We start from the raw sequence: 12,272 nt of genomic DNA, 5'->3' as shown, positions 1-12,272 counted from the left end.
CTATTACATCCAGTTATGTTCTTTCTATGCCTCTCCTATGGACCAATCAGATTCCAATTCTCGTATCACTTGCATCTGCTTCAAACAAAATGGCAGCGCCCAGTCAAGGCGATCGGATGATAAGCAGGATTTATTTTGTTGACAAAATGGGTCTTACATCGCGAAGTGCATCAAACCACGTGAGCACCTTGATTAAAAACATGAAAAAAATTGGAAAATACCTGTTGACAACGAGTTGGCGGTGCACATACTTTGCAAATCCTGCAATTGACCGAAATCTGCATGACAGTTTAAGAACCAGATTTCAATTTCATTGCACAAATTTGATTGGACTATGAATAGACTCGTTAGTCCAGCCAAAATCTAACTCCATAATACAAGCCTAGTTCAGCAAGTGTGGAAACTCGGCTTTTATAGTCCGTTAACTTTTTTGCCCTTGTCGACGGAAAGCCCAAAGTGATGCGGGTCACAGACATTTACCAGGTCAGTGAAGCCCTCAAGAACGGGTATGGTGGTGACAAACCTAGAAACATAATCGGGGCGAACCTGATTCAAACTCACAATCATAGGTTTCTGGCGTGTCCAAGGGACGCAACTCACGCACATCGATCGCGGCGCCTTGAGACTTTGCAAGTTTGGTAACAGCAAGACCATCACATTTGGTTTAGCATGTCTAACTTTTGACCCATGAAATGTTGTGATGCGAACAGATTGATGACATCAAGTATGGCATGCAACATGCTTTGTTGTCGTCTGCTCCGTTTCTGACGATTACTGCCACTGATTTTATGATGGTTCGGAATATTATGATGGAATATACTATCTCCAGCAAAAAAAAGATATCATAGAATGGTAAATAAATCAACTGCTAGATCTAGACAAGAGCGCAATGCATGGTGTGATTCATCTTACCGCACTGTGAAAACGTTGCGTTGCAAAAACGAATACATTTTGTTACAACGTAATTCTTACTTCTTCAAATTTTGTTACCAAATTGTATTCAACAAAAAGGACACGTCCTCGGACCATATTGTCCCGTGGCACCACGAGACCTAAAGGTACCATAGCGTTCCACCTGATGGATTCTCTGTCGAGTAATGCCGGTATGTAATGATCAGACACTAGTGCGCATAAAAGAAGGGATGGGATTGTATTGATCATTAAGACTCTGTCCCTTAACGTATGGCACAGTAGTGTATGTACAAAGACGGCCAGACACCTGTGATACCATTCGTGTAGCCCTATATTACAACACAATACTAAGATGATTTACCTTAAACGCGTAGAAACATTTGACTTCACAGTCTATGGACCCAGGGACCTTGACCTTCACTATCCCGGTGTCGGAGTCGATGGTGAACTTGTCGCTCCCCTCACCTCGCAGTGACAGGACAACACCTCGGTTCTCCTCGGTCCCGTCGCCGTCCGTCACAGTTATCTCCCCTGACTAACAACGATTCGAAGGTTTTTTAGTCATTTGGTAGTTCCAGTTTTTAACAAGAAAAAGAACAAGTCATTAAAGCAATAAAAACGGAAACATTGACATGTTGAGGAGGGTTAAGACATAACACGTTTTATGGGTACAATGTGTGAAGCCTATTTTGGTTCCCACCGCCGTGATATTGCTGGAATATTGCTAAAAGCGGCGTAACACGTACTCACTCACTCACTCTCGACCCTTCATGAGGTTAATGAATCGACTTTAAGAAGTAGCCCAGAAACCTCGCTACAAATAGCAGATAAGTTGTTATCCATGAACGGTTCCGTGTCTTCATGTTCTTCCAAATCCTAAAGTATGGGGGCGGTCGGGTTACCTAGTGGTTAAAGCGTTCGCTCGTCACGCCGAAGACCTGGGTTCAAATATGGTATTTGTTGTTACCCTGGCTGGCACTCGGTATTGATAAAACAAGAACTGGTCGTCTTGGAGTCAGTATACTGTGTCTGAGTGGAGTATTCATTTTAAACTGTGGCATGGCCTGTCTGCGGGCTAGCACTATAAATCGGCATCAGTCCGGACGAGTACATCAGCCACACACACAGATGCATGCACGTCTCCATATAAGTGCAATAATCTTGGACGCGACGTTAAACCCCATTTCACATCACCTCAACTCTAAAGTATGTCAAAGAAATGAAGAAAAAAGATAAAATAATATAAACATAATTTGAGTAGGTGCTGCTCATCAAATTCAGATGTGTCAGTGCCTACGTATATCCTGCATAAAATTAAGAATTAGTGTTGGGCTAAAATATATTCTATGATGTAGCGTCAATGTATCCACATGAATTATTATGAGAGCTAAAATCATCTTTATGACTTTGTTTTGCTTCTGTATCGCCGCACTCAGCAATATTCCAGCTACATGTTGTCGACATTGCATTTTGGCGTTATGTGTAATGACGTGACAGATGAATTTTAAAAAAGAAATTCATCTTAAAACCGCGTATTTTCACGCAATAATCTGAGATTTTATACTGATCGTATATTTTTCAAATCGCTTTTTGATATGCCAAGGTATACAAGTACATGTCCATCTATAAAATCGATTTTTATCTTAACACTTTAATAACATTCTTACCATTTTTACAATTTGATTCCTCTTGGGGCTGGCGTCATCTTCCACAATCTCTCCTGAGTATCTGGTAAACGTGAACACTGGGGCGTTGTCATTAACGTCTTGTACAACAACGTCGACGGTGGCGGTGACGGTGTTGATCGGGTAGCCCCTATCTGTGACGACTATCTCCAGTGTGTACGCCTCACTATCCTCCCTATCCAGTTTTCGGGTAGTGCTGATAGTGCCGTCAGAGCTCACCCGGAATGGAACTATAGCACAAATGGACATGCAGTTATTTTATTTGGGTATCGTTTTACATGCACCATATAACCCGCTAGGTCTTCAGCAACCCATGCTTGCTGTAAAAGGCGTCTTTGCTTGCTGTAAAAGGCGACTAACGGGATCGGGTGGTCAGGCTCGCTGACTTTGCTGATGCATGTCATCATATTCCAATTGCGTGGATCGTTGCTCATGAAGTCAATCACTGGATTGTCTGGTCCAGACTCGATTATTTACCGACCCTCGTCATATTGCTGAAAGGGGCGATTCTCAACAATCATAAACACGTACATCATGTGATTGTCATTAGAGTGGCGACCGCAGTATAATAATGTGTAACTATTAAAGTCATTATTGAACTATGAGAGACTGTATTTAAATATTCCTCTAATGATATAAAATATTTCGACAACGATTTTTAATAAACTGCCGGGCAAAAGAAAGAATATACTCATGTATGATGGTGGCTAAATATGAAACGCACAATAACTTCCACTGTGATGCATTTGATACGGGTAACACAGACTGTGTTGTTTTTGGGGAACTTAGGGTTGCAGTGTTTCGGCGACTGTTTTCAACCTAATAACGTTTTATTATCGTTGGCAATGTTTTGGTCAAATCCAATTTAAATGTATACTTTCATATTCCCGGCAGTTTACAATATGAAAACAGGGTTGTGCTATAAGAAATCACCCAGTCCTGAAAAATGTGCATACGTGACATTCAAACAATGAGAATTAAGTAAGTAATTCAGTGGGAGAATCTATATTTCACAAACTTCGCCTTCTGTTGTTTTAACACCTATAGGGCATAGTGCTGATCAGCGGCAACCGTTCATAACCAGAAGCCTCAGTCCGTGTAGATGGTTTGTTATCAGTCATCAGTCTGTTCCCGGTCATCTGTATATTTACTTAGATTGACAGTGTCTTTCACAAAACATCTCATATCTGAGTATACCAGTTAACGAACATTGAACCAAATAAAGAATATGTTCCACATTAAATCTTCACTCAGTCAAAAAACTATCTTGAATCTTAATTTAGTATTATTTAAACTTTTCAGGTACTGAACTTGAAAATGAACTGGTGGACGAATAACAGTGTGTGTGTGTGTGTGTGTGTGTGTGTGTGTGTGTGTGTGTGTGTGTGTGTGTGTGTGTGTGTGAGAGAGAGAGAGAGAGAGAGAGAGAGGGAGAGTATGTGAGAGTTTGTGAGTGAGTGAGAGCGTATCTGTGTGTGAGTGAGAGTGTATGTGGATGTGAGAGTGTGTGTGTGAGAGTGAGTGAGTGAGAGTGTATCTGTGTGTGAGAGTTTGTGTGTGAGAGTCTGTGTGTGAGAGTTTGTGTGTGAGAGAGAGTGAGTGAGAGTGTATCTGTGTGTGAGTGAGAGTGTATGTGGATGTGAGAGTTTGTGTGTGAGAGAGAGTGAGTGAGAGTGTATCTGTGTGTGAGAGTCTGTGTGTGAGAGTTTGTGTGTGAGAGAGAGTGAGTGAGAGTGTATCTGTGTGTGAGAGTCTGTGTGTGAGAGAGAGTGAGTGAGAGTGTATCTGTGTGTGAGAGTTTGTGTGTGAGAGTTTGTGTGTGAGAGAGAGTGAGTGAGAGTGTATCTGTGTGTGAGAGTCTGTGTGTGAGAGAGTGAGTGAGAGTGTATCTGTGTGTGAGAGTTTGTGTGTGAGAGAGAGTGAGTGAGAGTGTATCTGTGTGTGAGAGTCTGTGTGTGAGAGAGAGTGAGTGAGAGTTTGTGTGTGAGAGAGAGTGAGTGAGAGTGTATCTGTGTGTGAGTGAGAGTGTGTTGGGAGGGGTGAAAGGGAGAGAGTCAATGTGTGTGAGAGTGTATGTGTGTGAGAGCGAGTGTGTATGAGTGTGTGTTTCGATTTTCTTAAACTTGTAATCAACACAAAACGGAAAGATTTTCTTTATGAGATAAAAAAAAAATATCATAATTTTATCATGGACGTCATGATCACAACAAACGCCATACCTGAATCAGTCTGCTCCAGTCTGTATGTCAGGGAATCAGAGTCGGTCACGTTGACCCGGCCGATCCTCACCCCCACACGCGCGTCCTCGCTGACCACCACCTTCTGTGCCACCCCTAGTGTAGGCTTCCTGTTGACGGGCACCTGCACCCTGACCACCCCCATGGTGCTAAGGCGTGGCTCCCCGGTGTCCATCACCTCCACCGCCAGGTTGTACGTCTCCATTTGTGGCTCGCGGGTCAGGGAGTCGACCAGGATCAGCCGGCCTGGGGTGGGGAGTAGAATGGAGAGGGGACATGATCCATGCAAGGGTGTGTATGTTGTGGATTATTTTTTTATATGCTGGCATTGTTAAAGGATAATTGGGATTTTCTGTAATTTCATATATCATGTCAAGTCTGACATCGGTATTTCAGAGAATACCCAGTGGCGGGAACACTACGACTCATTTGTCAAATTGATTAAATTCCAAGTACAGAGCCTCAACTATGATATATAATCAGTGAATTCGAATCGTGAGTTGATTATTTAATACAACTCAAAAGAATTAAAAAGCACACGATTCTTTCATATGTCATGCCATCTGGAAAATGTTCATGGCATCACATAGAAAATGGTGCAGAATCAAAATTATTCACGCATTATTTTCAGCATAATCTCACTTGACCTCAGTACAATTGGTCCTGCGATGCCCTATACATGTATATTGGTATAACCTTCACCCATCCTCCCGAGTCAGCAGTTAACTCCCTTGCCTCGGAAAGATGGGTGAAGGTTTTACCAGTAAGGGCGAGATGATTGCCGCCGTCGAGGCCGTTTTTGGGACCAAAAGACTGATAAAGATATAAATGGAAACTGGACTTTTACTGTCAGTCAGTTAACTTCCTTGCCTCCGACGATGACGTTCCACCACACAAGCGTTGTTTGAGTTCAGGGATAAGATTAAAGTCAGAGCATGCTAGAACGGGCGAGGGTGGGCAAGGGGAAGTAATCCGCAGTCTTCATGCCTTCGTGTAGTTTCTTTGGTGACATGCCCTTCATACGCAGTTACTTCATCACAGCTCGTTTCTCGATTTTCTCAATTTCTCTCACCCCTCATTGACTCAAATTGTCCACTTGACTTCTCGATGCAGTTACCAGTCAACAACTTGGTGCTATGTCCCCAAGAGATATTCTTCATAAACGTATTGAAACCTCACATTACGCAAACCCATACCTATGAGACCATATATACCTATGACACGGTAACACGTTGCTTGAAAGGAAAGATTTAGCCCGTCTGCCGACTGTCACAGCCAAAATGAAGTCATACCTGAATCGAAGTCGATGCTGAACTTGCCGTACCCGCCGTCTTTGAGCACGTACATGACGCGCCTGTTGCGGGCGTCCACGTCTTCGTCCACTGCGTCGATGTCCCCGATCACGGACCCGACCTTGGCCCGCGGTGAGGCGCGGAACGTGTAGTTCTTCGTCAAGGTGGGCTTGTTGTCATTAATGTCTTTGATCTTGATGACCAGATCAGCCGTTCCCTCCAAACCATCCCCACCGCGATCTCTAGCCACGACCTGTTCACCGACAGATTGTTGGTAAAGATTTTGATCAAATGTCACAGCCCTGATCATCTTCTCACGAAGAATGTGTTCATAATTGTGTCGGGGGCAAGGGTGGCCCAGTCGTCTAAGGCGCCAGAAATCTATGATTTGGGGTTCGAATCCCGGTTCACTTTCCTTATATTTCTAGGTTTGTCAGCACCATACCCGTGCTCGTGGGTTTCACCAAAGTCGTAAACGTCAGATACCTGCATCTTTTCAGGCTTTCCTCTTACATCAAGCCGACACGTCGTGATGTGACTGGAATTCAGTTCAAAACGGCGTTACACAAACTCACTCACTCACTCATCATGTGCCTGACTGTAGTGATAGTTTCCTGGGGCAAAGGATGGACGGGTTGGCCTTGTCTGCTTAATTGCTACGCAATATGTTTATTAGTGAGTTAGTTTAGTCAACGCCGCTTTAAACAGTATGTCAGTTACATCACAGCGTGTCAGCTTCATGTTGTAATAAGCCCGACGTGGCCTTATTAAGTCAAACATGTTTACCACTTAGTTGAGTGAGTGAGTGAGTTGGATTTAACGCCGCTTTTAACAATATTACAGTTATATCACGGCGTGTCAGGTTAATGTGGGAGGAAAACCCGAAATGATGCAGGTCTCAGACGTTTACCACTTCGGTAAAAACCACGAGCACGGGTATGGTGTTGGCAAACCTAGAAACATAATCGGGGCAAACCGGGATTCGAACCCACAATCGTGGATGATGATGATGATGATGATGATGATGATGATGATGATGATGACTATATGAACATAATTGCAAATTTTCTACTGCTACTTCCAATAGTGTGTCTTTTCATTTGGCAGTTAAATTTGGATTTGCCGTCCTTGACATTTGAAACACGAAATTTCCACGCAAGCCTCACCTTCAGTTTGTAATCGCACTTCACTTCGCAATCAACTAGCCGAGTCTGTCTGATATACACACGCCCAGTTCTCTTGTCAATCATAAAGACGTCAGTCCCAACACCGCGTAGGCTGTAGGTGATGTTGCGGTTACCGACGTCCTTGTCAGCGTCCTCAGCCAACAGCTCGTCTTCCTGTCAGAGATTGTGTCGCCTCTATTAAATGTAGGTTTCGGGTACTAATCGGCCCAAACATTGGGATGGCGTGATCCAGGTTTTCAGGCACAACATATAACGTTGAAGGGATGGGCTTGTTGGAAGATCCCTGCCCGGGACTGTAGTTATGTTAGCGTGATAAGATGGCGTGGATAGCGTCAAAATGTCCAAGTTGTTATAAACTTATGATGGTACTTTTAAAAACTATCTATAATTATAGGTCTGCGGCCACAACTGCGGGGGCGGAAGTAATCATGGGAAGATACGATTGTGTGGAGTTGGAACGAAGCATGTATCTTGTGGGTGTACTTTCTTCTATCGCATTGCCTCGCACGGGTGTTGCAGTCTAACATGTAAGCTATACTCAAATCACAAACACATATATAATAATTTATATATTCTTATTTTGCACATACCTGAAAACTCCTCTCTTTGAAGATATAAAGTGTACTTGTGTTTATTTGATCTGGCCATGTACCCCGGTGGCGGGGTAAAGATTTGCATTTTTAAAAATGCATTATTAACAAATAAAAATTCTATATAAGAAATCTATCAAACGACATTGTGTTCTTTACACAAATTATGGTGAAATGTATGGTAATGTTAACTTCACTTTAAAGATGTACAACAGCTCAAAAGGGAAAGAAACTTTGTTTGAAGACGGCGCCAAGTCACCCCGATATGTTTTGACAAGTAATTTCACACAGTTACGCAGTTACCAGAATGACCAATCTGTAAACCTAATTACTTATTCCATACTATCATGATTGGTATTAATGTTCAGTAATGGATGAATCCATTTCATCGCTGTCACTGTCACTTTAATCTTTGAGTATAGGGTACTGTCTGAGTCTGGTTTTAGCAGTAAGTATTTCCTAAAGGACAAACATTGGTCTACATGTCTAATTCTGAAAGCATATTGTGAATGCGTGGGTATGCATCTGTCGTCACTACCATGCTGCTTACATTCTGAAATGGTGGACATTTTATGTTCTACAATACACATGCAGTAAATATTGATATACAAACGCCCACTTACTGAGGTCAGCTTAAACAAATTAAGGATTCTTTCCACAATACAAAACACATTCCACGACCGATTTGGTCGTCTGCTTACTACAGGGGAGACTACTCTCAATCGAACCGACGCGCTTAGTTGCCATGCGTATCCATGTGATATAGGTAGAGAATAGTCACGATATTGATACTGGAGCGTTAGAAAATGTGGCGGTGTTTGACCAGGAATATGATAGTGTCTACTCACCAGTGTTTGACCAGGTTTCTCATAGCGTCTACCCGCCAGTGTTTGACCAGGTTTCTCATAGAGTCAACTCGCCAGTGTTTGACGAGGTGTAGTATAGCGTCTACTCGCCGGTGTTTAACCAGGTTTGTGATAGCGTCTACTCGCCAGTGTTTGACGAGGTGTATGATAGCGTCTACTCGCCAGTGTTTGACGAGGTGTATGATAGCGTCTACTCGTCAGTGTTTGACGAGGTGTATGATAGCGTCTACTCACCAGCTGCACGAGTTTGCGACGTCTGTTACGACCAGGAGATTCCTCTGTTATTTCCGTGACGTACCGAGTCTCTGTGAACACTGGTCTGTTATCATTGACGTCAAGCAGACGTATCCGTACAGTGGCGTCACCCTGAAAATGTTTGACGTAAGTTGGAATTGTGATTGTCAGATAGCTTCTTGTGTTCTACACATGTAGTGACACAAAGGGATATTTCTTTATCGATTTGACTTGCCTTTGCATGTATTCATGGCGGGTGTCCATCGTCTAACGAACACCAGGTATCATCACAATTTGATAGTGGTTCATAATATAAACGCATGCTTATGATATAGTCGGCATCTTACAATGGACTCTGCTTTTGGCAGCGATTATTTATGATTATGGAAAGGGTTTTGTCGTGTATATGAAGATGTATAAAAGCCAAAGCTTTACGTTTGAAAAATATTCTGTCGACATCATATTAACCAGAAATGGGCTTCACGTATTGTACCCATGCTGGGAATAGAGCGCGGGCCTTCGGCGTGACGAACCAGCGCTTTATCTACTAGGCTACCCCGCGGCCCCTTCATGAATGTAAGGAGACATTGATTTGTGACTGTAGGTCGGTCACATGTTGGCATCGCGTCATGCGACACAGCTATGTCTTTGAATACCTCATTACTTAGGCGTTTTGATCTCACAGCTATATATAGGGTTGTCTATAATTCCCCATTTAAAATACACTTGATATTAATTAATATGAATGAAAACGTATTTTGTGCCTAACTTAAATAAGGAAATACCACAATATTACTGCTATTTTCCCATTACCATCTCATTCTACCGGGTACCCATTCTCGGAGTATATAATGTGTTTCAGTGTTTCGTCAAAGGTGCCGCAACTCACTGCGAATCCAGGTTCGCCACCGATTATGTTTCTAGGTTTGTCAGCACCATACCCTTGCGCGCAGATTTCACCAAAGTGGTAAACATCTGAGACATGCATGACTTCAGGCTTTCCTCCAACATCATGCTGACACGCCGTGAACACTGTTCAAACCGGCGTTCAACCAAACTGTTACAATCTATTTTCCATGTTGTATGTATGTCAATGATATCGATAGTTGCCTAGAGTCAAAACTATTTATATTCTCACTTGGAATTGATTCGTTTGTTTGTTTAACGCCGCACTCAGCAATATTCCAGCTATATGACGGCGATTTGTAAATAATCTAGTCTGGACCAGACAATCCAGAGATTGACATCATGAGCATCGATCCACGCAAATGGGATCAATGACATGCATCAACCAAGTCTGCGAGCCTGACCATCCGATCCCGTTAGTCGCCTCTTACTGCTTCCGAGCCCGAGCAATGAATAATCCCGATACATCGATAATCGATTTAAAGCCTGACCTGTTCCGGGGGCTGTCCGAGATCCTCCGCCCTGACCTGGATGTTGATCCGGTCCGTGGTCTCACGGTCCAAGACAGCAGAACGCCGACGCAGGTAGATCTCGCCGCTCTGGGGTACAGACAGGGTGAGTGAGTGAATGTTGTTTTACACCACAGTGGATTTATATACTCTAATGATAATAAGAGTATTGAGGATCATTTTTGCCTCCGTATTTGTACGTGGGGACGTACAGGAGACATTTAAACCAAGTGGACCACACGTTACCACATATTCCACTACTCGCAAACAATAGTAAAATGTACTTTCCATTATTCCTTTTAACTAAAAAATGAACTTGGTTGTGACATTGTGTTGTGATCCATTCACAATTTTTCATCACTTTTGCTTCTTACGCCCAATGGAATGTTTCGACAGATATTCGAGACTAAATTTGCTCTAGCATTGACGTTTTGAATTTTGGACATGTATGATTTTTTCAAGGTCCTGATTGTGGTATTTAAAACTGTCTTGTAAAAACTTAAATACGATTAAAACAAAGGCATTTATCTGGAGAGAATCGAAAATATATCGAAGTTTAACGAATATCTGGGAATTACAACTCATTTCAATAACATTATAAAAAGGGATGATTAAAGTATATGTCCGATAAACGTACCTTTTTAATACCAAATAAATCAGAATGTTCTCCGGACAACGAAAATATTACTTTCCCGTTTGGCCCTTCGTCTTTATCCGTCACAACAACTTTCCCTATCATCTGATTGGCTGAAGCGTCTTCTGATAGAGTAAAGTCGTAACTTGATTGGCTGAAAACTGGGGCATGGTCGTTTGTGTCACGCACATGAACAGTTAATATTGCCTCAGCAGTCTGAAAACGTAATCAAAATATGTTATAAAAGAATACAGAACAAACATCTCAATAGGATAGGATACACTTGAAAATACAGCTATGATACCTACCAAATACATACTCATCGAATAACCAGGTCTTGTTTGTTTCATTCTTAGCCACCATCAAACATAGGTGTATAATTTCTTTTTTTTCATTACGAATATATATACGTTTGTTCAATATGTTTGTTCACAATGTTTGTTCACAACGTCTGTTTACAACGTTTGTTTGTTCCTCGACGATTTGTTTACTATGGAACATTTTACTTACTCATCGGTATTGTAAACTGAAGAAAATTTCAGTCCACATTATCGTTGTATACTGAGGAATATTTAATTCGGATGGACCTATCAGTATTCACACAAGAAATACGTGCGACGACACGCAGAATATTAAGGAATGTTCAGTAAACTACGGTTATAACGAACTCAAAGGGACCACGAATTTTAGTTCGTTATAACCGTAGTACGTAATAAGCATGTAAACAGCATATATACACAAATAGCGGGACCAACAAAATAAGTTCGTTATATACGTTAGTTTGTAATAAGAGTGTTCGTTATAAACGTAGTTTACTGTATATATGTCCACATTCCGAGTTAAGAGTCCACTAGGGCTGGGACGAGTCCAAATTTACTACCCGAGTACCCTCCACCCTATTACCCGACCCTACCCGTGTACCCGTTGTAGATATTTAGAGAAAGGTACAAACTGTCCGATTTGGAAAAGTTTGACCGTAGCCCTGACAAACTTATTTAGATACATGTGTAAAATGATCTGGTCATGCAAGTTTACTGCATGGAGTTTTATCTTTATTCAAACATATTAAAGTCAGAAGGAATGGGTGCATTATCAGAAAGAAATGAGAACATTAGTGACTTGTATTGTAACCATAGAGTTTCAGATATTTTTTGTCATTAAACAATATATCACGTGACTAACCACGAGTCCGGGTAGTCCTGTGGGTACCCGGGTCCTAC

General features: G+C 42.1%; 1 protein-coding gene across 1 annotated transcript in view; it reads right to left on the bottom strand.

Moving 5' to 3' along the window:
* LOC139475692 (protocadherin Fat 4-like) overlaps positions 1–12,272 on the bottom strand; it is a 78,359-nt gene that overhangs the window by 55,424 nt on the left and 10,663 nt on the right. Inside the window, exons 13-20 of the mRNA XM_071258879.1 lie at positions 11,056–11,268; positions 10,401–10,508; positions 9,004–9,135; positions 7,293–7,466; positions 6,127–6,379; positions 4,817–5,080; positions 2,580–2,827; positions 1,274–1,447 (exon numbers count right to left, since the gene is read on the bottom strand). Coding sequence (XP_071114980.1) covers positions 1,274–1,447; positions 2,580–2,827; positions 4,817–5,080; positions 6,127–6,379; positions 7,293–7,466; positions 9,004–9,135; positions 10,401–10,508; positions 11,056–11,268 — 1,566 coding nt within the window. The remainder of the gene's footprint in view (positions 1–1,273; positions 1,448–2,579; positions 2,828–4,816; positions 5,081–6,126; positions 6,380–7,292; positions 7,467–9,003; positions 9,136–10,400; positions 10,509–11,055; positions 11,269–12,272) is intronic.

The sequence above is a fragment of the Haliotis cracherodii genome, unplaced genomic scaffold (genome assembly GCF_022045235.1).
Source record: "Haliotis cracherodii isolate W230 unplaced genomic scaffold, xgHalCrac1.p SCAF_3, whole genome shotgun sequence".
Taxonomy (NCBI): Eukaryota; Metazoa; Mollusca; class Gastropoda; order Lepetellida; family Haliotidae; genus Haliotis; species Haliotis cracherodii.
Note: the sequence above shows the minus strand (reverse complement) of the source record. Positions and strands in the feature narration are given on the sequence as shown.